General features: G+C 45.2%; 1 protein-coding gene across 2 annotated transcripts; it reads left to right on the forward strand.

Moving 5' to 3' along the window:
• Positions 1–27,040, forward strand: SEMA4F (ssemaphorin 4F). 2 transcript variants are annotated; one of them, XM_027072130.2, is made up of 14 exons: positions 16–324; positions 2,597–2,748; positions 3,410–3,469; positions 3,703–3,801; positions 8,711–8,804; positions 18,623–18,742; positions 18,838–18,989; positions 19,658–19,836; positions 20,045–20,192; positions 20,318–20,540; positions 20,679–20,788; positions 20,903–21,063; positions 24,405–24,463; positions 24,692–27,040. In XM_027072130.2, exons 1-14 carry the CDS (start codon positions 180–182, stop codon positions 25,300–25,302), a joined length of 2,313 nt encoding a protein of 770 aa, XP_026927931.1. In that variant the 5' UTR covers positions 16–179; the 3' UTR covers positions 25,303–27,040. The 2 variants fall into 2 exon arrangements, with proteins under 2 accessions (XP_026927932.1, XP_026927931.1); XM_027072131.2 differs by lacking the exon at positions 3,703–3,801 and having other exon boundaries at positions 1–324.
• The last annotated feature ends 287 nt before the right edge of the window (positions 27,041–27,327 follow it).

Raw genomic sequence — 27,327 nt, forward strand, 5'->3', positions numbered from 1 at the left:
AGGAAATCGGCCCGACCATTAGTCCCTTCTTGAAGAGGCGGAGCTGGGTTGCGTTCTCCTCTGGCCGACGCAGGCCGAACCGGACCGAGGAGATTCGAGTGGGGCCGAGGCCGGTGGCACCGCGGCCCAGAGCGGAGGTGACAGGGCGCGCCCCACCCAGCGGCCAGGCGGAGCCTAAGATGCTGGCTTTTGCCAGGCGGCCCCGCCCGGGCTCCCAGCCGCCTCCGGCCTCGCCCTTTCCGCTGCTGCTGCTGGCGGTGCTGAGCGGCCCGGTATCCGGCCGCGTTCCCCGCTCGGTTCCCAGGACCTCGCTTCCTATCTCAGGTAAGACGTGGGTGCCCTCGCCCTCAGCCCTTCGCGCCGCTCCCGGGCCCCGCCTGCACGTGCCGGCACCCACCTGCCCTTACCTACCAGCCCGGGCAGGCGCTCTGGGGCCCCTCCGCGCTGCGCACCGAGTCCCGCGCCGCCCACGCCCCTCCAGGACCCGGGCGGGACCCCCACGCTCTGCTGTTCCGCAGCATCGCTTCCCGGCCTCGCGCTTCGGCTCCCATGACACGCCCAGGCGGCTCCTGCTGCCCCTTACTGGCAGGACCGTGAGAGAGTTAAGCCCCTCATCGTGCAGAAGCGGGCACTGAGGCCCAGGGAGGGGATGGAAGTTTCCCCGAGGTCGTCCATTTCGGGGAATGGACTCCCTTATTCCCTTCTGCCCAAACATACACCTGTGTCCCTCACACCAGCTTGATGCCTATTCTGCTTCCAAACTCATTGGTCTTTCGTTCTATTCCAGCCACCCATCCTTCTGATGACCAACTCAGCATCTCCATCTGCCCACTTCTCAAATTTATTCCCTTATCATTTCTACCTCCCTGCAGGCTTTTTGCCTCGCTCGAAGCCCTCATCTCCCTAACCCACTTCCCAGGCCTCTCACAGCTCTTACACCAACTCCCATTGTCTGATACACGATCTGTGGATCCGTCGTAACCCTCTTAACTCCTCAGCATTCCGTGCTTTCTCTACCCATTCCCTACATTGAATGTTAGGAAGTCATTCAGTGAGTTGATTTAAAGTTCTGTTTAAATGATTTCTAAAGTCTTCAGAAGAAAAAAAAAAAAGGAGGGTGGAGATTTGGTCCTTTGAAAAGATCTGGAAGAAGCCAAGGGATGCCACCAGGCTAAAAATGGTCATTGGAATGATTCACACTTTAAAAGCTCTCTGCTGAGGTGGGCATGGGTATGGCCATGGACCTCGTTTTCTTCTCATTGGGCACTGAGTGTTAGCACCTAGTGCAGACCCAGTGAAGTTGAGAGGGCAACCTGTTGGCAAAACCTCGCAACTGGGTAATAGTAATTTAGAGTCTAAACTTCAGCCTAGTGACATAGGGTTACTTTGAATCCAGAAGACAAAGTTGTGGTCAGAGCCTGGGGTTGGTTTGTGCTGGAGCAATAGCCACAAAATGGCGTTGAGGTTGATAACCAGAAATTCAGAGAAGTCTAGATAGCAAGGTGAAACAGAGTTGGGGATACGAGTGGAGGTTGGGTGTTCCAGGGCTTATAATGAGCATGAGAGAGTAGGCAGGTCCAGCGCAGATTTGAGTATGGGTGTGGGAGGATGGGGTGGGTGGGGCTCCATACATCAGCACATCCAGGAATGAATGGCTGGTAGCCATTCTGTCAAGTCTTGAGGGTAGCTGAGCAGATGAACCAGGTAGAGCAGAGCTGTATTGGTACAAGGATAGGGGCTCCAGAGTGAGCTAAGAAGATAAATTCCTGCTAACTTATTTGTTATAATCTTAAATGGAATTTTGAATGATGACACTGAAGTTTAGACTTGGCCCAAATGGAGCACATGCCTAAGGAAGGAAAAAAGGAACCATTTGTGAAACATGCACTATATGTCAGTTACTTCTACATATGTCATCTCATTTAATTCTGTCAACAAGCCTGATTGGTGGTGTTTACAGATGAGGGAAGTGATGCTCAGGGCAAGTAACTTACTCAAGATCATACAGCTGGTAAGTGAAAGAGCCACATTTAAACTGGGGCTGATCCTTCTCCACAGCACATTCTCATGCCCACTTTTTCCCTCTTTGGGTGGAAATGGGGTGGGGTTGGGGAGGTACAAGAGCAGTGAGAAGACAGGAGATAGTCTCCTAAAGTGTTGGTGAAGAGAGTGAATCATTTCCCTTCCAAGTAAAAACAAGTTACTAATAAGTAGTTATTTTTTTTTAAAAAAGGAAATTTAGAGAAGAAGGTACTTGTACTTCCTATAGGTATTTTCAAATTATGTATCATGTTGCTATGGATAGAAATTACAGACTTAGTATTTATGCTGTTATTTTAATAAAGTGTTTTATTTTTATAGAAAAAGCATACTTGGCTGCATTGTATGCTAAATATTCTGGCCTCATCAGTTATCTGTCTTTGGGGAAGTTAGGTGGTTGGCCTGTCAAAGCCCTGTTTTTACCCTTCATGGCTGCTAAATAAATGATACTTGGAAGAAAACAGAAATTGAGCCCTTTGGCTTTGTCTTTGTGGACCCAACCCTTATGAAACAATGGCTGATATCACTCTCCCCTCTCACCCTCTCTTCCTGCCAGAGGCTGACTCCTATCTCACCCGGTTCACCGTCCCTCAGACATACAATTACTCTGTCCTCCTTGTGGATCCTGCTTCCCATACACTTTATGTCGGCGCCCGGGACACCATCTTCGCTTTATCCCTGCCCTTCTCAGGGGAGAGACCCCGCAGGGTGAGAAATGAAAGTGGGGAGGACCCCAGACTCCAGAGCATGTGGTTAGATCCACAGTGTTATGAGATGGGGTGTGTGTTCATAATAACTAAATATGGAACAGTGGTGGTGGTGGCAGGGGGGAGTGTCGGTAAAAATGAATATAGGAAGAATATTGGCTTCATTATCTCAGCTAAGGGTGATGGGAGGGGGTCATGGTGACTGGGGACGTTATGAGGAAGGTTAATGCTAGAGGAGGCCACAGTAACCAGGTTTCAGGTGACAGTGGGCAGAGGAATCATTAGAATCACATTTCTTTAGGGCAATAGCTTTTAAACTTTTTTGTACCATCCCTTAGTAAGAAATATATGGTACATTTTGACCCAGTACAGGAAGTGTGTATTTAAAGAACACATTCTTGAAACAGTATCTACTCTCCTGTATGTGATACATTCTGATATATTCTATGTCATTAAAATTAAAAACAATTGATTTCATTACTCATTAATGGGTGGAGACCTCCAGTTGGAAAAATGATGCTCTGACTGAAGGGATGGGGGCTGGGGGGTGGGTTGTCTCTGAAGTTCTCAAATTGATGGTGATAGTGGAACTGTTTCACCTACCCTGACTTGGGAAGAGTTTGGGGAGAATCCGGGAGAAACAGTCACTCCTCCTTTCTCAGATTGACTGGATGGTGCCTGAGGCCCACAGACAGAACTGTAGGAAGAAAGGCAAGAAGGAGGTAGGTGTGAATCCTGGCCCTGTCCCAAGTGTCCCATTGAGACCTAGTTCCAGCCCTGGCTCTGTGTCTGTCACCTGCAGTGCTCCTATAGCAGTGGGCCCAGGCAGGGGCTCTAACACCATGTCATCCCCTGTCATCTCTGATCCCGGAGCTGTATCTAACTGTCCTGACACTACCCTGCCTTTCCCTGTACCTGCTGCTTCTGATTCTCTCTAATCATCTCTGACCCCCAGGATGAATGCCACAATTTTGTCCAGATTCTCGCCATTGCCAATGCCTCTCACCTCCTCACTTGTGGCACCTTCGCTTTTGACCCGAAGTGCGGGGTTATTGTGAGTGACGGGTGGGAGGATGGGAATGGTCTCCTGTGAGTGTCCATGACAGGGAGCATGCTTAAAGCAACACTTGTGCATGAAAAGCATTGGGGGTGAGGGATGTCTTTGCAGGGTGGGAGTAGGAGTGGGAGGGCGAGGCAGGTTGTCTGTAGAAGGTGAGGTACACAGAGTGAGAAGAGAGAAGAGGGATGGTGAAGGAAATTAGGAATGCTAGCTAGGCTAGGGAGAGGATAAATTCAGGAGAGACTTCCGAGGCTAGTATCTCGTGTTTCCTTTGTCCTGTGTATGCTTTGTCCCAGCAGCCTAGATCCATTTCTTAATCAGCATAATCCATGCCTGCTTCTTCCTCCCAAGGTGGGTGACTGTCTTTCACCACCTTCTCCCACTGCTGACTTCATTCTGCGCAGGCTGTGACCCTCTGCTCTCATGGCTTCTGAGGTCACTACCCACTAATGTAGTACTTGCTGGCCCGTATTCTGGATCTTGCCTTCAAAGTGGGCACTTTGTCAGCCGTCTCTTCTTCTAAGTCCTGTTCATTGCTGCCAGAGCCCTGGATGTCTTTGCCCTCATACTCAGGCAGGCTTGGTACATGTACACCCCTAATCATATCTAGCTAGTCATGGCTTCTAAAGTTACTGGGACTGGTAGCATCTCAGGAGGGTTTTAATGTTTTTGAACCCTCAGCTTTTCCCATCAGTTATCCAACAGTCAGTTACTGGTCCTCTGCCAGTATGCACTTGTGACAACAACCTGGGATGAGTCAGAAACCTCTCCTGTTCTTTGTATTCAGTGGCTCCCCTTTCTGCTCCAAGGAGCAAAAGGAGGGAGTGCAATGACTCTCTCTCCTGACCCTGATCCTTAGCTGTAGATTTTGACTTGATCCTTTTGCAAACTGCAGTACTCCTTGCCACTTGGATCTTATCAGTGTGCATCTCCAAACCCCTCCTTGCAGAAGGCCATCCTCAGGTCTCTTGTTTCCAGTGTTATGACTGTATATGTTTGACTGCCCTGGTCAGTCCCTCTAGGCTGGCCCTGGGGTTAGTTGGGCTTATGTTGAGTCCTTTTCATAATGTGGATGAGAAAGACTCTCCACCCAGGGTGTGCATAGCTTCCTCATCTTGGCAAGGTTTCCAGGTCAGGGTGGTATTGAAAATCTCTATGTTCCATCAAGTAATGCTGAGGGTATAGCTTCTCTACAGTTCTTACAAAGCTCAGAAAGTAGTGTGGAACTGCCATTGCCATATTTGTCTTTTTCCAGGCTGCACACACTTGGGGAACCCAAGGGTGTGAATAGCAGCACCATGGCTTATAGACAATATGATCACTCCAAGTTAATTTCCCAGGGCCTTCTATTCTTCCTCAGCTGTCTGAGGGGACCCTGATGGTTGTTAGATTCTAAGTATCTGGACATAAAATGTTCTGTACGTCCTGTCAGGATTGGTGTCACTTGGACTCTTAACTACTCCTGAGAAAAATCAGTAACCAGAGTAAAGCCAGGGATCTGTGTCCTGCACTCCCATGACTTTTAGCTCCTTCTCTGAACACTCCTATCTAGCAGGCATATGAAATGAAGGAGCATCCTTTGGTCACGGCTTGTTTGTAGGAGAATATAGGGCACAGGCTCCCTACCCCCCAAATCAGCTGTGTTAACACTTCAAGCCATATACTAAGACTGACCTCTAGACTTCCTGAAAGTTCTCTTCTGCCTTTACTGTCTTATCCTGCTACCTGGCACTCCCGTCTGCTTAAGGAAGTTCTTGCCTCAATCCTTAGTGCTAAACCTCTCACATCCCAGACTGATGATTTTGAGACTATGTATAACTATTATGTGAGATCTTTGACTAGCTGATCCAGACACAACGACTCACTCAGAGTTGATTGCTCAGAGAAATGAAGGTTCTTACAAAGGAAGTTCAAGCACTGGACCTACCAGCTCTAACTAAAAGTGAAGTTCTGCCATTGAGTGACAGTTCATTGGAGGAAAACATATTTTTGAGGGAGAGAGAGAGAGAGAGAGAGAGAGCATGTGAGTGGGGCAGGGGCAGAGAGAGAGGGAGACAGAGGATCTGAAGCGGGCTCTGCACTGAGAGTGGATAGCCCAACGTAGGGCTCGAACCCATGAACCATGAGATCATGATCCGAGCTGAAGTCAAATGCTTAACTGACTGAGCCACCCAGGCGCCCCTGGAGGAAAATATTTTAGTTTGCTTTGTTGAGAGAATTCCAGCAGTTAACAGAAAAATGCTAGACTTAAACACCAATAGCAGTGACAAGATTTCGCATTCAGTTGAAGATGTACTCTGGCCCAGGCTGGTGCTGGACTTTACATTCAAAATTGAATTTAGTTCTTATCACCACACTATGATATTTAGGTATTATTTATTTTCATTTTACAAGCAAAGAAATGGAAGTTCCAAAATGTTAGGTACCATGTCTAGTATTATATAAGTGGCAGCGGCAGAGCCAAGATTTAAATCCAGGTGTTTCTGGTTTTGCCCCACCCCCTGGTCCTTCTAGTCCAGTCTGCAGCACAGACGACCTTACCTGGTTTCATTATCTTGTGACATTTGACCTGTTTCGTGTAACAGGGGCCATCTTTTCTTTTGTTTTCCCCCTAACCACCTGGGGAGGGTCCTTTATATGTCTTATACCCTTCTTGGCCAAAGCCAAAGGATGGATTCCAACCTTACAGCCTGGTGAGAGCCTTCCTACCTAGCTGTCTTTCAGCTAGCGAGACTTGCCTCCACCACAACTGATGATGCAGTGAGGAATCTCAACACTCAGACAGAGACTGTGGTGGAGTGGTCTTGCCCCCTTCAGACCCTAATGAAATGTCACTTTGATAAGACAGTAAACATAACCTGTCTGGTTAATAGGAGTCTCACTTGCTGAAAGATTATAAACCTAGATAACACAATGATGCCATCTGGGGAAACTGTAAGAGGAATTGTTCCATACTTCAGTAAAACATACTGGGTTTTAAGGGGGCTGATAGACCATCTCTGTGAGGAAGTCCAGCAGTCAAGTGCCAACACAAACTAGAGATTGGAAGGCATCACACTTTCAGAGAATTTGGGCAATAATTTGCATAGAAAATCTAGCTGGAAATGTAAGAATGAGTGAGGTCATTGAAATATGTGTGACAAGGACTAAGGACTGATCTTTATGATACATGGTTAGGGGCTAGAAAGGAAAATAGAAACAACCAAAGGAGATAGAGAAACAATTAGATAGGAGGAGGATGGTAGGCTTCCAAGAGAATCAAGACAATATTTGAAGGAGGGAGTGAGTCAAAAGTATCAAATGCAGCCTAAAGATTAGGAGGGTGAGCATTGAGAAAAGGAGTCCTTGATGAAATGTAAGGGAGTAGTTTTAGGCAGAGGGATCAGAAAACATAATTTGTTTTCTAGGAATAACAAGTGACCCAGGTTTGGTTAGAAGAAAGTATTCATTTTGAGAAGTATTAGAAAGTAAGTAATTTTGACTAAAGTGTTTGTACTCTAGGCAATGGTGGGCCATTTTGTCACTTCCTTGCTCAAAAACTTATCAGGGTAGTGACTGATACTGTAGGAATATTGATCTGTGGGGGGTATGTAGAGTAAATTGGGGGCAAGGCTAGGCAGTGTGGAGAGGAGGAGGTTACTGCTGTAGTTTAGGTGAGAGGTCACAGATGGGCCACAGCAGCATGTACTAACCTTTGTCCAAAGTGCCCAGACATCTTGGTAATCTCTCACTGTCATCCGTCATTTTCTCAGGCTAGGCTGCTCCCACTGCCTCACATGTGAGATGCTTATGCCCCTGTGGAGGCAGAAGACTTTCTCATTCCAGAAGACTTTCTTGACCCAGTGTTCCCTTTTTTTGAGACCTCAGATCACATCTAATTTTAACAGGCCTTCTTCAAGGCTCTCAGTAAAGTAAAACCTTGCTTGCCAACCATAGCAAATAGATGAGCAGTTAGAATGGGTCAGTAGTATACTTACACTTAGGGGATATAGATCTACGTTCCCACTCCAACTGCCATCAGTGTAGTTAGGCTCCAGCAATACCATATGCCCTCCCTAGTGAACTAGAGGTATTGTGTCTGGCTTTTCTATGCCATAACTTTGATTCCTAAGCAGCCACAGTTAACTTCCCTGCCAGTCTTAGGTTGACATCATCCCTGGTTGCCATTTTTAGATGTTATCTTGAAGTGCTCTCTTAGTGCTGGATGCTCAGCTGAGGTAACTTCCAGCTGGCCCTGGTGGAACTCTTACATCTCTCGCCCCTGTCCAGGTCAGTCCTGCTGTAGTCCCTGGATGAAGAAGGCAGTTACTTGCCAAATCCTCAAATTCTTACCTGAGTTTCAGGTCTTTACTGACTTTACAGATTCCCTTCCCCCCTTCTATGTTTCCTTGACTCTGGTCTTGTCTTTCATCCTTGGGTAGGAGTAGGGGGTGTATGGCCCTTCTCTCTAAGCCCCTGCTTCCGGTGGTCTTATATCAGCCTGAACTATTCTTTACCCTTCCTAAGAGCTCTAGCCCTCAGGAGACTTGCTTTCTTCCCTTAGTCCCCCTTGTCCAGTCACATATTCTCCAGCCAGTTGCAAACCCTAGCATTTCAGAGGAAAGATCTGCCCCCTCAGCCTCTTAGCATCTTCTAGGGCTGTCTGTGGTATTCTTTCATCAGGACATGTGGGTGTTGGAACTAGGGGAATGGAGGGAAGAGGAGCAAATGGATGAAAAGAGGGATGGCAGAGATGGGAAATGACGGGGTGGGTGGGGGAATCAGGAATAGACTGGGAGTATGGGGATGGTAGCGGATGGGGATTGGAATGGAAATTGAACTGTTCTTTCATCTGACCATCTTTGTAATTCTCACCATGAACCTCCCCATGACCCTAAACCAATTGCCCCCTTCTGGTCTGTAGGATGTGTCCAGTTTCCAGCAGGTTGAAAGACTTGAGAGTGGCCGAGGGAAATGTCCTTTTGAGCCAGCTCAGCGGTCAGCAGCTGTAATGGCTGGTGAGTGGGGAGAGCCCAGAATCTGTGGCTCCTTGCTGTAATTGCCTCCTTCCCCACCCCTGCTGTTGGAATTTCTGTGTCCTTTCTTTCCTTTCCTTGCAATGTCTATTATTCCCGTGTCTCTTTCTAGCCTTTCCTGTTCTTCCCACGGTGCCTGTGTCCTCCTGCTTTTCCCTAGATTATTATTCCCCTGGGTTTTCTCTAGAGACTATGTCCTCTGCACCTCTAGTATGAGTGTTTGCTCTGTTAACCTCTTTTTCTTTTCTCATGGTGTTTTCCCCCTTGTTTCTAAGAGGAATCTACTACAATGCATATTGTAATAAATTTGGAAAAAGTATAAAGAAGAACATAAGAAATCTTGTAGAACAGCACTGTTCAAAAGAACTTTGTGGAACAATAGAAATGTTCTATGTCTGTGCTGTTTAAAACGATAGCTGCTAGCTACATGTGGCTCTTGAGTCCTTGAACAATGTGACTAGTTTAGCCGAACGAAGGAATTTTAAATTTTATTTAATTTTAGTTTAAACAGAAATACCACATGTGTCTAGTGTCCACCATCTTGGCACAATTCTAGAATATCAGAAAACCACTGCTCATATCATGGGGTATTTCTTTCTAGCTTTTTAAATGTGTGTGTGCACACGCATGTGCACTCATGCACATATATTTTGCTGGCCAGTCCTTTGTTGCTCAGAGGAACCAGTCATCAGTAATGACTGTTAATTCCTGCTGTTACTTCTTTTGACCCAGCTCTATACAGTTGTTCAAGTGTGGAATGGTTCAATCACAGTTTATGCCCAAATGTTTTCTGGAGAATGACTGCCTGATCCTTAGGCAGCCACAAAGTGAATTGTTTGTGTGCCACGTAGCCTGTATTTTAGGTCAGATCACCCCATGTACACCCTTCAAATTTAGTGAGAATCCGGCCATATTCTCACAATAGTACAAAACAATAAGGTTAATAAAAATTTTATGAGCATGTGTGTATTATAAAACTTTTTAAAAATATTATTTATTTATATTGAGAGAGAGAGAGAGAGAGAGAGCAAGCATGAGCATGTGTGCAAAGGAGGAGCAGAGAGAAAGAATCCCAAGCAGGCTTCGTGCTGTCAGCACACAGCCAGACACGGGGCTTGAACCCACACTCCGTGAGATCATGACCTGAGCTGAAATCAAGAGTTGGTTGCTTAGCCGACTGAGCCATTTTAGGTGCCCCTATTGTAAAACTTTTAAATGTCATGCTACATGGATTTAATTTTGAATTTTGTCATGTAATTTTATATCATAGTCATTTCTATACAATTTAAAATTTTTTATGAAGAAATTTAATAATATGATACTACTTATTCTTTGAGCATACCACAATTTAATTAAGCAATCCTAAATCACTTATGTAAGTTTAATTTCCAAGTTTATTTAGTTTACCTCAAAGTTTTTGCTATTACCCATAAAACTATAATGAACATACTTGTGCATAAATTTTTATCCTCATGTTAGATTATCTTGAGACTCCTGGGAATGGATTACTATATCAAAGGGTGTGAACATTTTATGGCTCATTATTTGTTGCTAATTGAGTTTTTAGAAAGAGTGTACCAATTTACACCCTAAATCAGCAGGAATGAGAGTGTTTGTTTTTTCTCACATAATTTCGCTAGAATCATATTGTCATTTTGAAAATCTTTGCTAATTGAGGCTAAAAATGGCACCTTGTTTTAATTTGTATTTCTTTGAATATTAATGAGGTTAAACATTTTTCACGTTTTAGTACTTATTTTTATTTCTTCTTTGGTAAATCCTCTGCTTGTATTCTTGGGCTAATTATTAGATAGAATATATTTTCAAATCTATATTTTTTTCTCTTGTGATTACATTTTTAAGTTAAATCTTTTCCCAGTTAGCAGATAAATTTTTTCTTCTTACAGGTTTTTCCCCCAAACATTTAACTCTTTGATCTATTTGGAACTTACTTTTTTTTTTTTAATTTTTTTTTTTTTTTAACATTTATTTATTTTTGAGACAGAGAGAGACAGAGCATGAACAGGGGAGGGGCAGAGAGAGAGGGAGACACAGAATCTGAAACAGGCTCCAGGCTCTGAGCTGTCAGCACAGAGCCCGACGCGGGGCTCGAACTCATGGACCATGAGATCATGACCTGAGCCGAAGTCGGACGCTTAACCGACCAAGCCACCCAGGCGCCCCTATTTGGAACTTACTTTGATGAATGGCATGAGATGGAGATCTAAATTAATTTTTCCCATTTAGTTGATCAGTTGATTCAGCATCATTCATTATACTGCTTTTTTCCTCTTCACTGACTTACTTTTGCTGTGAACTTAATTGTAAAATTAATTTTTACCTATTGTTTTGGATTCCATTTTATGAAAGACAAAAATTGGGATACAAGATCTAACAGTGACATTTTTTTTCTTATGTATGACTTTATAGGAAAAGTCTTAAAAAGCTAGCTATACAGATGAAATCACCCTTACACAGTTAATGACTTCCCTTTTCTGAAAAGTAATAAAATAACAAAAGTGTTTGAAAACGAACATCAGGTATAAACCTACTGCATACAAGATTTGTCATTTTTGTCTTTTATCTGCAATTGAAATTGACAAGATCTTGTTAATAGTTATACATGTTTGCATAAAACAGTTTACTCAATAGTTTTCCTGACTTTTTATCAAGCATCTTTGGCAAAACTCTGAGCCAGTCATTGGCTCATTAAGAAAGATTCATCAGTTTTAGAAATGATGAATATCTCTTGATTCTACATAATTTTTTATCAACAAGATGAATTCTCAATTACAACAATCTAAGGCAATCGATTAACGTACTTTCTTTGTTGCAAGCAGGAATCTTTATATCTAACCTTCTGCATGTAATTTCTCTGTGTTCTAGTCAGCAAGTGAATTCACATTAGCATGTGGTTTAACAACACAAATTTCATAAATAAGATCATTGTATGACAAAAAACATTTTTCTAAAAGGAAAAACATTTTTCAAGAGGGTTTCAAGTCTTTTTTTTTTTCTCCAGGTAATGAAATTCAGGTTGCTTTCAGCTGATAATTGATGGTTGGAAATAGTTCTAACAGTTTAGAATGGCTAGTTTTCCCATGCCTCTTTCTGTCTTAGATCCAAATCACAGTCAATCCCAACATTATACACTGTCCTCTGAAGTTTTTGCTCTATAATTTAAGTTTCTTTAAATTTGACTTAAGTGCCAATACTTGGTTGGAGTTTTCAATGTTGATCTGTTAAGCCCTGCTGTCCTTTTGTTTTGAAAATAGCGGTCTAGAAAATAGTGGCAACATTACATAAGAACTAGAACCAAATTCGCAGTTAGGGTCTATGAAAATGTCCTTAAGGATAATGGAGGTATTTTGAAATAAAAAGAAGAGCTTTTAGTAATGAAAATATTAGAATATAATAGCAGGAGTATCTCTTGTTTTAAATTATAAGAATTACAGTGTGCATTATAGATAATTGAGAAAATACAGAAATATATAGAGAAGGAAGTGAAAAGTTCATTGTAATTCAATCATCACTAGGTAGCCACTATTATTACTTGTATTTTCTTCGGCTGTGTCTGTGTGTATATTTGTAACATATTGGAATTATTATGCATATTTCACTTAGTATTATATACTGAACATTTTGTCATAGTATTAATTACCCAAAACATGAGTTTTGGTGATTACGTACTCCTCTCTCACTTGAATGTAGCCCAATCTATTCCCATGTAATTATACATTCAAAATTTAAAATAAATTATTGCTTTTATAAATAATGCAGTGGAAGAAATCTTTTCACATAAATGTTTATGTAAATCCTTTACATGAATCTAATTAATTGCATATGAGTCAATCTAGAAAGTAGAATTGCTGGGCCAAAGAGTGTAAAGGCTTTTGTGATACTTGGTAGATTTGGCCAAATTGCTCTCCAGTTAGTCCCGCCAGCATTGACAAGAGGACCTCTTCCATTACACCCTTGTCAATCCCAAGTAATATAGTTCATTTATTTATTTTTATTTTTTAACTTTTTAAAATGTTTTTATTTTTGAGAGAGAGAGAAAGAGCGAGCACAAGTTGGGGAGGGGCAGAGAGAGAGGAAGACCCAGAATCCAAAGCAGGCTCCAGGCTCTGAACTGTCAGCACAGAGCCTGACGCAGAGCTCGATCTCGCAAACTGTGAGATCATGACATGAGCTGAAGTCGGAGGCTTAACCGACTGAGTCCCCAGGCACCCCCCAAGTAATATAGTTAATAAACATACAGTGACCTCTTCCAGAGCCCAATTTTATATGTTTTTGCTTGCATCGCCATTAGTGAGGTTGAACAACTTTTCACGTGTTCATTGGTACTTGTATTTATTTAGGAAAAAGTCTCAAATCTTGTTCTTCAAATGTGACATTTATTTGTATTGCACTTAGATCAAATTAACAAAATTATCTCAGTATTTCTATTTGCACTATTCCAGTTTGGAAAAATGCAAATATTTTGACAGTAATGTTCACATTAGCCTAAGAACACTGGCATTTCCTTCTGTCTCCTTTGGGGGTCTTTGTCTTCCTCTCATCCTTTCAGTGTTGTGGTTCCTTGGACCCCCAGTCAAGGTCCTATTCTCTTCTTATTCACTGCAGTTGTGATCTCAACCAGCTGCGTGGATTCTGCTTCCACTGCATTCTGATGCCCCCCCAGACATTATCTGGAGCTACAGACCATATATCCAATTGCCTTCCAGACATCTCCACATACATGTCCCACAGAAATCTGAAAATCAGCATGTCCCAAACTGAGCTCATCATCCTCACTCATCTCCCCCAAACCTGCTCCACCACTAGTGTCCTCTCCTCTGAGTGCATAGTGCCATTGCCTCCTCTCCCCCACCCCTGCCCCAAGTACCCAAGCTGGAGACAGCAGTCAGTTATCCTCGGTTCTCCCTGTCACATCCTATAATAGATAGGGTTTTTATCAAGAAGAGCAGAAGGAGGGAGGTTTTGTTCTTTCTCTTTCAGAATCTGCCCTGTGTTTTATCTCTGTTTAATCTCATTGCATCTTGCGATTACTGCGTCTGCCAAGAAGCTTTGCAAATGTTTCAGATGCACTGCATGCTGCCAGCATTTTAGGGTCAAGCTTCCTTCTTAAATTTCAGTGCGATTGTCCCAAGACTAGCATGCACACACTGAAACAAGACACTTAGAAATCCTAGGTAACCGACAGAGGAAAAGGTAGAATAAACACTGCATCTCCAACTATCTAGTTATGTCCTCATTATAGGCTGTTATTTAAAAAAAAAGTGTCTAGCTGGCCTAATCCTTAGATAAGGGAATAGAGAATATTAGGATAGGAATTATCTGTCTTGCAAATTTCTGACCATGAGAAGAAAAGGGAGTGGAGGAAGGCCAGAGCATGTTTAAAATCCTTTTTTTAAAAAGCTAATGAATGATTATTCCTATTGTATATCTTCTTTAGAAGTGGCCATTTTTTTTATATTAAATGTAATTTATTGTCAAATTGGTTTCCATACAACACCCAGTGCTCATCCCAACAGGTGCCCTCCTCAATGTCCATCACCCACTTTCCCCTCTCCCCCACCCCCCATCAACCCTCAGTCTGTTCTCAGTATTTAAGAGTCTCTTATGGTTTGCCTCCCTCCCTCTCTTTAACTTCCCCCACCTTCCCCTCCCCTGTGATTCTCTGTTAAGTTTCTCAGGATCCACATATGAGTGAAAACATATGGTATCTGTCTTTCTCTGCCTGACTTATTTTACTTAGCATAATACCCTCCAGTTCCATCCATGTTGCTACACATGGCCATATTTCATTCTTTCTCATTGCCAAGTAGTAGTCCATTGTGTATATAAACCACATCTTCTTTATCGATTCGTCAGTTGATGGACATTTAGGCTCTTTCCATAATTTGGCTATTGTTGAAAGTGCTGCTGTAAACATTGGGGTACAAGTGTAGAAGTGGCCATTTTGATACCAGAGTGAAAATTTCAACCCCCAGGGTGTAGTGAGACACTCACTGCCATGGTGGCATTCTAGGCTGTCGGTGTTTGGTTGCTAGTACACCTGGGAGGCCGATGTCACAGGCTTTATGCTTGGGTACGTAGAGATCTATTTCCACATGAATGTGATTTTTCTTTGGCTGTGATTCTTTACTTTTTGTGGCTTTCAATCCTTTTCTCCCCCAGTATTTCTAAAATTAAAATATCTTAATTTTTTGAGTTATAAAAGATGGTAACTACAAAAAATATTTAGTGAGTACAAAAAAGTAGAAAGGAGAAAATAAAAATCATTGTGATTCCATTGATCAGAAATAAATACCATTAACACTGTAGAGTTATGGCTCCTTCCAATCTTTCCTATATCTACAGGCATATATACATATATGTATATTTTTAAATAGGGTTATATGATACCTGGTGTTTTTTTCCTAACCAGCTTGCTCACGGAATTTAACACTATGGGAACTACTCTATTTTGCACATCATCTGTTGCCAATAACAAATGTGTGTTTTAATGTTTACTGAATTGATTCATTCAGTACTAACTTGCCACAATTGCACTTACAGGGATATTTTATTATATGAGCAATCCAAAAGAATATTTGAAATTGAGACTATCCTGGAGAATCTAGGGCATGTGGTGATCCTGTGTCCTCCTGTGGACCGTGATGGCCGCTGTTCCTTCTCCTCAGGGGGTGTGTGCATGCGTGCGTGTGTGTGCGTGTGCGTGCGTGCGTGTGTGTGTGTGTGTGTGTAAGACTGTGTTTCAAGCCCCTTGATATTCCTGGAACACCTGGAACCCTACTACTTCTTCCCAAAGTGTCTGACCCCTCCTGCTGTCCTTTAGTGTCAGTGACCTTCTGCTCTTTCTCTCTGAGTGAGTGTGCTCTTCTGCAATTCTAGGCTCCGAGTTTCTGAATGCCCCCATTAATTTCTTAGAAACTTTGGGGACCTTTTACCTCCATCCACTGCTGGGTCCCTGAAAATCATTTATGACTGTTGCTCCCCATCCCCCCCAACCCCCACACCAAATCATGCTCCTAAATATTCATAACTGTCTCTTCCACATATCTCCCTCAATTCTCAGGGCATCCATGACACCCCTTCTGCTAGGGTTTTAAGTTTTATAGTGTTTTGTGTACAATGCTTGTAGGGAGATTTTTCATTGTAGCTCTGGTTTCTGTATCAACTTTCCCCCCCACCTTGGAAGTACAGAAGATTGGCTCGTTTGCTCCTCCATGTACTGCCAGACTATGTCCCTAACCTGGTTTTCTCCTTCCTGAAATGCTCTGGGAGGGAATGGGGTGCCATTTTGTGGTCCACATAAGGAACCACAACTCAACATGCACTGAATGCCGGCCATGTGCCAGGCCTATGTGTGGCTCTATGTTTGTGTTGCATTTAACCCTCAGTGTCGCTGAGTGGAGGGCCTTATTATCTCTATGCTGTATTTGCGGTACCTGAATCTAATTTGCCCAAGATCATACTACTTGTAAGTATTTAGGGTCCAAAGCCAAGCCTTCTGAGCTCCAAAATGTTGGGACTTTTTCCACTGCCCTCAGAGGGTTTCCAACTCTTTTTGCTTTGTATAAAGTATTTTTGAAAATAGGGTTATTTTTCCAGTGCCTGAGACATGCAACTTTGCTCAAGCATCTGTGACCCTAGGATGATTGTGCTTTCCCCAGAGTGGCCCTACTCACTACTGCTTCCTTCAAGGTGCATGAGCCCTCATAGCTCTTGCTGGGCTTTCCATGCACTGGCTTCTAAAACACCAGCCTCTCTTGCTTCTCTAGCCTCTCTCTGACTTGATTTTCCTAGTTATCTTCATGTAGCTTCTCCCCTTAAATGGTGGTATTCCCAGGGATCTCTTCTCACTTTCTCTTTCTCCCTGGCTGTCATATTCATGGCATGGCTTCAGCCCAATTCCCAAGTTGCCTACTGGCCCTGTTGTGTAGGCCCTTCTGTTTGATTGCCTTCCAGGATCTCTGACCAGATGTCCTGAGGAGACTGCAACCTTAGCACGTTCTACATCTGAAGTTGCTTCCTCCCCAACTACCTCCTTTATGGGCCTTCTCCTGTCATTACTTGCCTTTGCTCATGGTATCACCCTGTGCTGTCATTCATCGTATAAGCTGGAGACCTTAAAGACATTATTTTGTTCCATTCTTTCACATCTCATATTCAACTGATCTTCAAATCTTGTTAATGGATTCTGCCTCAGAAATACCTCCCCAGTCAACCCTTTTATTCCCCCTCTGCTGCTACCTTAGTTCCACCCCTCCACTCTTGCCTGGATTGTGTGAATGGCCTTTTAACTAGCACTGTCTTCTTAACACCCTGGACTGATTATGTCACTCTCTTCCTCAAGAAAACCTGCAGCTGTACTCTTCCCTGTAGGATAAAGTCCACATTGCCAGGCATGGCAGAGCAGATTCTTATAATTGGGTGCCCATCTTTTCACCTGCAGCTTATCTCTGCTCACTAGTCTCACAGCCCCCTGGGCCCTGCCAGAGCTGCAGCCACGGGGAGTGCCTATATCCCTGAACATGGCTCCTTTTGTCGCCACCTGCTTGTCTTCCTCCCTGAAGTCTTTCCATCTGGCAGATTGCTCATTCCTCAGCCCCAGCTCAGATGTCACCTCTTGGATGCTGTTCCCCCCGTTAGATGTGTCTGGGTTCTCCTCCGTGTTCCCCTCCACATCTGTTAGTCCACGCCTCCTGGAATCTGATCACATGTTTGTCTTCTAGACTCAAACGGGAGCTCTTGGGGGCAGCAATGTGCTTAACACCTGGCACAGTGGCTTCTGTGCAGTAGGTGGTGAAGGAAAATGCCACTCTGTCCTGTCCAGAGCTTCTGTGATACTTGAAACTCCTCCAAGGGGTCATGACCTTCTTTTACTCCTGGAGCAATTTTCTCCTAGTCTGTCTGAGCCTTGTCTGTGTTACAGGGTGGCTATGGTTGTCCCACATTCCGCTCACAGGGCTGCACCTCCCCTTCCTTCAGAGTGTGTGATTTCTCTCTCCTCCAGTCCTCACCATCTGTAGGGCGCCTCTGCCCCGGCACTGTACCAGGAGGAACGGGCTGACTCCTCATTGCTTTCTCTGGCTGGCCATGCAGTATTCATTAATCCCCCAGGCTGCTGTTTCCCAAAGTGAGGTTTCTCAAAGTGAAGTTACACATTAGGGTAACTCCTACTGCTTGTTTGAAACTAGTTCTTGGGCCATCCCCTAACACTACTAAGTGAGAATTTCTGGGCACAGGGCCCAGGAATCTATGTTTCGATCAATTCCCCAAGTGATGCTGGTATACCCTAAAGCTGTGACTCATTCCAGAGCAATGTCCACCCCCAATCAGAAAGAAGACTAGTTCTGTCAGACATTTACCAGAGGGGGAGAGCGAAAGTAAGACTGGGCATACTGCAAAGCAAACCCCCTTCCTGGAGAGTCATAGTATAATTAGTACATTATGGGATAGAAGCATACTGAAAACACTGACAACAGCAAACAAACCAACAGACAAAAAAGCCCAATTTGCACAAAGGCAGCCTTTATTTTTCCTTCCTGCACATTAACGTTCCAACAGGTTTCCCTTAACGCATGTTGCCTTTACTGCCCCAGAGCATTTTATGTCTATGTGGATTTTAAGTGAGATGTTGCCTGTCAGGTGCTTAGCAGTGCCTGCCATATCATGGGCGCTCAGCTCCTAGGGTTCCTGCCCCCTGCTTTATCCTCTGTGCTGCCTACAACCCCTTTTGCTTCCCTCAGTCATCTCTGACAGCTCATCTCCTCCCTGTCGCCCTGCAGGGGGGGTCCTCTATGCTGCCACTGTGAAAAACTACTTGGGGACGGAGCCGATTATCTCCCGGGCTGTGGGTCGCGCTGAGGACTGGATTCGGACAGAGACCTTGCCATCCTGGCTTAACGGTGGGGAGAGGGGGCAGGGTGCATGAGGGACAGAGCTGGCTGAGGCCGGGTGGCCCCAGGCTGTGTCTGATATCTGAAGCCACTGGTCTCCCCAGCCCCAGCCTTTGTTGCAGCCGTGGCCTTGAGCCCAGCCGACTGGGGAGATGAAGACGGAGATGATGAGATCTACTTCTTCTTTACGGAGACTTCCCGAGCATTTGACTCGTATGAGCGCATTAAGGTCCCACGGGTGGCCCGTGTGTGTGCGGTAAGACCACCGTCCCGACTGTCTGTCTGTTATCTTCTGCTCTGTCTGTCCTCTTGTCTTTTCCTTTCTGGGCCCCTGTTTTTGCATCTCTCCTCTGTCTCCTTTTTTCCCTCTGCCTTGACTCCTTTTCTGGGAGTTGGGGGGTGTGGGGAAAGGGCTCTGGCTTTTCACCCCCATAATTACCATTGTGACACACTGTCCCCAGGAGGTGGACTAGTGGAGAGGTAAAGGCAGGAACTGCAAATAGAGAGTCCTGGGTTCAAGTGCTAGGCCTGCCTCTGTGACTCTAGGCAGGTTCATTAGCGTCTTTGAACCTCCTTTGTAAGGTAGAGTATTAATGACCTCTAGCTATAAGGGCTGTTTTGAGGACAAAATGAGGTAACTTATGTAAAGCATGTAGGACAGTATTTCAAAAGTGCACAATGAACTTAGTCACCATCATTGTTATTGTGACCTTTTTCACCCTGTATCTCATTATCCCATGCAGTGCTCTGTATCATCATCCTTGCATTTCTGTGCATCTGTCTTCTCATCTGTCTGTGTCTGCCCTGAAGACAGGGGAAACCTATATTGGTGTCCACAATGTTGGCCCTCTAAGGCCACACACAATGTGGCCTTCCCATAATGTTGGCCTTCTAAGAAGAACTTCCCATGTGCTTGTCACCCAGGGGGACCTTGGGGGCCGGAAGACCCTCCAGCACAGATGGACAACATTTCTGAAGGCTGACCTGCTATGTCCAGGGCCTGAGCATGGCCGGGCCTCCAGTGTCCTGCAGGACATGGCCATTCTTCGACCTGAGCATGGATCGGGGACCCTCATCTTTTATGGCATCTTTTCCTCCCAGTGGTGAGGAGGTCCTGGTGTGGAGGAGAGCTACAGGGTGGGAGAGACATGGGGATGGGTAGGCTCTCCCTGGAGCCCTGTTCCTTCTGCCCTGGAGCAGGATGCATGGCTCCCTGGGTCATGGTCCCTGCATTTCTCCTGGGTCATCTCGGGATGAGTTGCTGATTCCTAGTTCCCTCTAGATACGTGGCTCCAACCTGTGCTCTTACAGGGAGGGGGCTGCCATCTCTGCTGTCTGTGCCTTTCTACCACAAGACATTCGGACAGTGCTGAATGGTCCCTTCAGAGAGTTGAAACATGACTGCAACAGGGGACTGCCTGTCATGGACAATGACGTACCCCAGCCCAGACCTGGAGAGGTGAGGGGGCTGAGGCATCTCTTCCCTTCACACCTGAATTGCTGCATGAGAGAAAGGGCCCAAGTAAGCATCACGGAGACTTCCTGGCCCCTGGGAAACTGTCACCCATCCTGTGTTTCCTCTAGTGCATCGCCAACAACATGAAACTCCAGCAGTTTGGCTCATCACTTTCCCTGCCTGACCGTGTGCTCACCTTCATCCGGGACCACCCACTCATGGACAGGCCGGTGTTTCCCACCGATGGTCATCCCCTGCTCGTCACTACAGATACAGCCTATCTCAGAATTGTGGCCCACAGGGTGACCAGCCTCTCAGGGAAAGAGTACGATGTGCTCTACCTGGGGACAGGTACATTTCGTAGTCAAGTGAGTTGCCCATCCAGTGCACACATGCCCCTGTCACAGAGAGGGTCCCATACATATAGGTGTCAGAGTCCCAGGCACAGGTATAGCTGTCATTGTGTCTTGCCCCTTGCCTGCTTCCTAGAGGATGGACACCTCCACCGAGCAGTGCAGATTGGAGCCCAGCTCAGCGTCCTGGAGGATCTGGCCTTATTCCCTGAGCCACAGCCAATTGAGAGCATGAAATTGTATCAAGTGAGTTGTAGATTTTGGGGAGTTTGCTGGGGGGACATCTGAGCCCAGATCCAGTTGGTTACCCTGAAGTCTGAGAGATCCAGCATGTTCTTCTTCCTCACTGCTTTTCTGTAGAACTGGCTCCTGGTGGGCTCCCATACTGAGGTGACACAAGTGAACACAACCAACTGTGGCCGTCTCCAGAGCTGCTCAGAGTGCATCCTGGCCCAAGACCCTGTGTGTGCCTGGAGCTTCCGGCTGGATGCGTGTGTGGCCCATGCTGGGGAGCATGGAGGGTGAGTGTCACTGCACTGGTCTCCTGCCTGCCGTTTCAGGGTACTGGCCCATCCACATGTTTATGTCTGTTTCTCATCTGTTAATGCTGCCCTACGTGTGTGTGTGTGTGTGTGTGTGTGTGTGTGTGTGTGTGTGTATTCTGTTTGTGTCACTTGTGTGTCCATCTGTCAGTCCCATACTGATTCATGTGTCTGTCCATCTGATGTTGCCTCATCAATGTCCTTGCCTCTTGCGCTGACCTTGATCAACCTCCAGGTTGCCACACACTTCTCGGTTTTCATTTTACAAGAGCACTCAGAAGTGTTTTCACAGTTGACTCCTCCTTCTTTCCTTCCTCGTGCCTTCTATGACTCTGCATTCTCCTGGGCTTCCTCCCTCTCCTACCAGTTTGTGTCCCTTACTGATTCCTTTTCTATCCCATTTCTGAATGTTGATATTTCTCAGGGTTCAGTCCTTCTCTTTACACTTCTGCACACTCTCTAGGTGATTTCATTCCCATTATCTTCAACACCAACTGCTGGCACTGAGTGCCAGTGACAACTACAGATGAGCCTTTAGTTGAGCTACGGAATTCCCTATCTAACCACCTACTTGATCTTCCTTTTGGATGCTTCACAAGCAACTCAAGCTTAGCAAGTTTTAGCATGCACTGTTGTTTCTTCTTTCCTTCACATGCTCCTCCCATGGTTTTCCTCATCTTGAGAATGGGATCTCCATCCTTCCAATTTCTCCAGCCAGACTTGCCTGCACTGTATTATAGTTTGTACTCTAGCTCCACCTGTGATTTCCTCAGTTCACAGCCACTTCTCTCCATCTCTGCCACTATCACCCTAGTCCAAGCCATCATCACTTCTTGACCGGGTTATTCTAATAACCCCTTAATTGGTCTCCTTTTGACCATTGGGGGATCCTACCATCTATTTTCCCCTTAGCAGATAGTTTAAAATCATATGTCACATTGAAGCAAATCCCTGGCATCATATTCATAAAATATTTCAATATGTGTCTCTACCAGATAAGGACTCTCTTAGAAACATTTTATTATTGGGAATTTCAAACATTCAAAAACAGAATAACATAATGAATTCCCATCATCTGTTGCTCAGCTGCAACAACTATCAACTCTTTGGCCAATCTTGTTTCATCAATACCCTCACTCACTCCCAGTTATTTTACAGCAAATCTCAAACATCATGTCACTTTATCCATATATCTTGCAGAGTACGTCTTTAACACAGAAGGAATTAAAAAAAATAAGCGTATTATCATTATAGTACCATAAACTTAATGTCATGAAACATTCCATCAATGTTCCAATTTCCTCAAGTGGGTAGACTTAAAAATAGTTGCTTAAGTTAGGATTCAAATAATGTCCATCAATTGCAATCGATTGAGGTGTTTCTTTTCTTTTTTTAAAAAATTTATTTATTTATTTTTGAGAGAGAGAACGCACATGTGACAGGGGCAGAGAGAGAGGGAGACAGAGAATCCCAAGCAGGATCCATGCTGTCAGCACAGAGCCCGACTTGGGGCTGGATCCCATGAACCATGAGATCATGACCTAGGCCAAAATCAAGAGTTGGGCGCTTAACCAATTGAGTCACCCAGGCACCCTGATTGATGTGTTTCATAAGACTTTAATTTTTTTTTTAATGTTTATTTATACTTTTAGAGACAGACACAGCATGAGTGGGGGAGGGGGAGAGAGAGAGGGAGACACAGAATCCAAAGCAGGCTCCAGGCTCTGAGTTGTCAGCACAGAGCCTGACAGCGGGCTTGAACTCACAAACCCTGAGATCATGACCTGAGCTGAAGTCGGAGGCTTAACTGACTGAGCCACCCAGGTGCCCCAAGACTTTCAATTTTTAAGTAAGATTCCCTTTAATGAAACATTTTTAATTGATTGCTTAGAAAGTATTTTTTCAAAACTGACTTTGAGATTTCCTATGTTGAAGCCTAGTTAATCTGCAGTATATTTGTACATATTGCTGAACTGTAAGGTTACCAGTATTTTAGAATTAAAAGTACTTGTTTTGGGGATCCGTTTTTCATTAAGAACTTTGATCTGGTAGTTTCTCTTGGTAGAACTCTTAAATGTCTAAGACAAGGCCAGTGCTTCATTGTTTTAATATCCATTAAAATAAGAATTTCATTGTTCTTGGGTATACTGTGTACTTGAGCCTCAGGGTCCCCTTAAGATATAAATGTGTGTGGGGAATGTGGCGTATGTGTATATACTAATATATTTCTTGTTAATACAAGAAATTACCAAGTTGGTGCCTGTATGCACTCTATGCTCCAAACCTCAATTCCTACAAGCAAGAAAGACTATGAAGTTTCTGTAGCTATAGCCCACATATGGCCTTCCCATGTTCCCCACTCTCAGCCAGACCAAGTGACCTTGGTTTTACCCAGAAGGTTGTAATGTATTCATACCAGTCTCGGAGCTCATTTCAGATGCCTTAATTCATGTTGAAGGAGTTCACACTCAAATGGAGCCTATCTTTGGTTGAGGCTTTTGGTTGATCTCCACTGACAGCTTGATAGAGGTCTCCCTCTGGGGAGTGGTGAGGTTTTTGGAGTGAGCAGTCTATCCTGCTGTCCCTCTGTCAGACACAGTCCACCCACATCCTGGAAGTGCCAGGATTCTGTTGTTTGAAATATATCCGTTAGAGGCTAATAGATATCAACAGTTGTTGGAGACAGAATGGTCCTACTTGGAGATGAACAGCTTTTATGAAACAAAAAGTCACATCACCGGCCCTCACAGAATTTTTAATGTTTATTTTTGAGAGGTGGGGGAGGGGCAGAGAGAGAGGGAGACACAGAATCCTAAGCGGACTCCAGGCTCTGAGTTGCCAGCAAGGAGCCCAACGTGGGGCTTGAACTCACAAGCCATGACCCTCACAGAATTTTGATTAACTTGTATAGAAAAAAAGTTTTCTCTCTTAACAGAAAAAAAGTTAACTGTAGTTTTTATGGACTTCTTTTCCCCAGAGAAATCTTGTGGTTGTGGATACCCAGATAACATTTCTTAGAAGGTTCCCATGTGTTTTTTAAAAGCAACCTCCAAACACTTTTCCAGCACACCTAGTGCAAATTTAATTCCCTGTGGTCTTCTGGAAATATCTGTACAATTGGATGTGGCAAGTGTCATGAGGAGTAAAAGGGGTATCGGGGGAAATTTTATTGATGAAGAGGATGTTGACTGATAGTTTCAGGAGTGATTTGTGAGATGGTGGGAGCTGTAATCTCATTATGTTACTGAATGTTCGGTGGTACTGAGGAAGGTAGAAGGGGGTGTTGACACTGGATTTACCAAGTATTCTCTTCTATACAGGTTGGTCCAAGACATAGAGTCAGCGGATGTCTCTTCTTTGTGTCCCAAAGAGCCAGGAGGTCTGTATGGTTTAGGGAAATGTGGGTGGAGTGGGTGAAAACGGGCTAGAATGTTGTCCATTTTGGATCTGCTTTAAAAATTGGAAGATTGGGCAGCCGGTGACCCATGGCCCTACTTTTTATCTTTGTCCCCACGACCCCTTATATCTGATATCATGCCACATTTCTCTGCATTACATCCCAGCCGGTAGCATCACTACCTTTTGTGCCTTTGCTGTCTCTCTGCAGAACGCCCAGTAGTGTTTGAAGTTCCTGTGGCTACAGCTGCGCATGTGGTCTTGCCATGTTCCCCAAGTTCAGCATGGGCGTCCTGTGTGTGGCACCGGCCCAGTGGAGTGACTGCACTTACCCCCCGGCGGGATGGGCTGGAGGTGGTGGTAACCCCAGGAGCCATGGGTGCTTATGCCTGTGAATGTCAGGAGGGTGGGGCTGCCCGTGTGGTGGCTGCTTACAGCTTGGTATGGGGCAGCCAGCGGGGCCCCGCAAGTCAGGCCCACACAGTAGGGGCGGGACTGGCTGGCTTTGTCCTGGGGGTTCTTGCAGCATCCCTGACTCTCCTTCTGATTGGTCGGCGTCAGCAGCGACGGCGACAGAGGGAACTTCTGGCCAGAGACAAGGTGGGCTTGGACCTAGGGGCCCCACCATCTGGGACCACAAGCTACAGCCAGGACCCTCCCTCTCCTTCTCCTGAAGATGAGCGGCTGCCCCTGGCCCTGGCCAAGAGGAGCAGTGGCTTTGGTGGCTTCCCTCCCCCCTTCCTGCTTGATCCTTGCCCGAGCCCAGCCCACATTCGGCTCACTGGGGCTCCTCTAGCCACATGTGATGAAACATCCATCTAGGGCAAATGACCGCTAGTGCATTGGTAGCCCCTGGAGGGAATGACCATTAAGATGCTGGGGGTAGTGGGCCTGGAAGACGGTCATGGCCTCTGGGTTCTCTTTTGGTCTTTGTGTAATCACTTAGACTTTGTGTCTGCCTACTCTGGGCCTGGCTGGGCTCTGGCCCAAGCCTGTGCTTGATTTCCTGATTGCCATGTGAGATCAGAGCTGCCTTCTCCAGCAAATCAGGACTTTTCCCATGCCTGCCCTCTGAACCGCTGCGACCCCTTCAGCCTTGGCCCCCCATCTTGGGCCCATTAGTTTGGGGATGGGGAACAGAACATAGCTATGACTTTGCCTTCTGGTGGGCCCTGGCCGGAAGGAAGGCCCCTAGAGGTGGTGTGGGGCTAGTGTGCATTGATCTTTTTGTTCATTCTCTTTAGTTTATTGGATTCTCTGTGGGGAGTGCATGATCCCCATGTCACAACATGAAATCTCTGCCCTGAGATGTCCCCCAACCCAGTTTTCCTTCTTCTGTAAAAGAGTGTGTGTGTATACACAGGTGTTCGTTGGAGGCCTGGCCACATGTGCATGAATGACTGGGCCAATGCTCAGGTGTACTCATGAGGGGTCAGGAGGGGAAGGTGGGAATGGAGGCATTGCCTGCAGAACTTCAGACCCTGCAGGCAGTGAAGGAATGGCTTTCTTTTCTAAAAGGAAACAAGCCACCACCCCATCCCCATCATCTCCTACAACCCTTCTCTTGAGTAGAGAAAAACTCCCCAAGTGACCTTTTGGGTGGGAAGGACAACGGTACATGTGACCCCATCTTTCTCTTTGTTTTTGCCTCCTGGCTGCCACCACTGCCATGCACAGCTGTTCTTTTTCTGGCTGGAGTACAGGCTGGACCGCCTTCTTTGGCTCCCATTAAAAAAACTTCACAACATTCTAAGTGTAAGGGACAACAAAAGGGGAATAGTCATAGGAAGTAGAAGTTGCAAAAAAATAGGTTTGTATCCGTGACTTTACTCAGGTTGACACCCTCGCCCTAAATCAGAAGTTCTCCACCTGGGGTCCATGGACTCCCTGAAATCATATGCAAAATGTTGTCTGTACCTGTGAGTCTGTGTTTTTATGGGGGTGGGGGGTTATGGCTTTCATCAGATTCTCAAGGCCTTAACAAAGTTAAAGGACCACGCCTCGAGGTTGCCACACATTGGCCAAGCTGAGGGGTGCCACACAGCGGCAGCTCTTCCTGCCCCACCATCCCTTCCCTGTGGCCTGCCCTGGACTTGCAGCTGCTGGATGCCCTCTTGTTTCTCCCATCCCTGGAAACTGGGCTCTGTGTGTATTTGAAGATACTGTCAACTCCTACCAAACATAAAGACCTCTTCCTGCTTCACAGCTCCCAGATGCTCTAGGCTTCTCCTGCTCAGTCCTGGTCTTGGCCTGTGTATGTGCCTCGTTCATCCCTGGTGGGGGACCCCCTTGAGCTCCAGTGAATGATCCAGTCCTTCTCAGTTGAAGTTTCAACTCTACTTACCTTGGCAGCAGCCTGTGAACTACTCAAAAGAGTCCCCTTGGGTTTGGGATTATCAGTGGCTTTGCCACTAATAAGTGTATGATTTTCAGCAAGTAATCTAATATAGGAACATTGGTTTACTCATATGTAAAGTGGGGATAATAATACCTACCTCAGGGTTGCTGCAAGGATTAAATGGGGAAACATGTAAACAATAAAGCACTATCTATTCCAGTAGATGTTGTTATTATAAAAGTTGACCTATCGTGCCGTATTCATATAGCTTAACCATATGATAACCATGACACATGCCATCACTTTAAGCTCCATTCTGTGGAAGAAGGATCATTGCCTTACACAGACATCTTGTCCTGGATCGTCTCAGGCCAGATCTTAGCTGCTGGTGTCCAGGTTTTGGGAGGCAGGACTTGTAGTTTTTATAATCAGATGTGCCTGAGCTTAGTGACTTTATTAGTCCTATATGAGAATGGAAGAAGTCTTTGTGTTCTTGGGTTTATTCTCTT

The sequence above is a fragment of the Acinonyx jubatus genome, chromosome A3, assembly GCF_027475565.1.
Source record: "Acinonyx jubatus isolate Ajub_Pintada_27869175 chromosome A3, VMU_Ajub_asm_v1.0, whole genome shotgun sequence".
NCBI lineage: Eukaryota > Metazoa > Chordata > Mammalia > Carnivora > Felidae > Acinonyx > Acinonyx jubatus.

Bases quoted from the DNA above. Each gene is read 5' to 3' on its own strand.
- SEMA4F (XM_027072130.2), top strand. From the start codon at position 180: ATGCTGGCTTTTGCCAGGCGGCCCCGCCCGGGCTCCCAGCCGCCTCCG. The intron at 2,749-3,409 runs GTGAGAAATGAA...CTCCTTTCTCAG, and splicing joins CAGGGGAGAGACCCCGCAGG to ATTGACTGGATGGTGCCTGA. The intron at 8,805-18,622 runs GTGAGTGGGGAG...GTCGCCCTGCAG, and splicing joins GTCAGCAGCTGTAATGGCTG to GGGGGGTCCTCTATGCTGCC.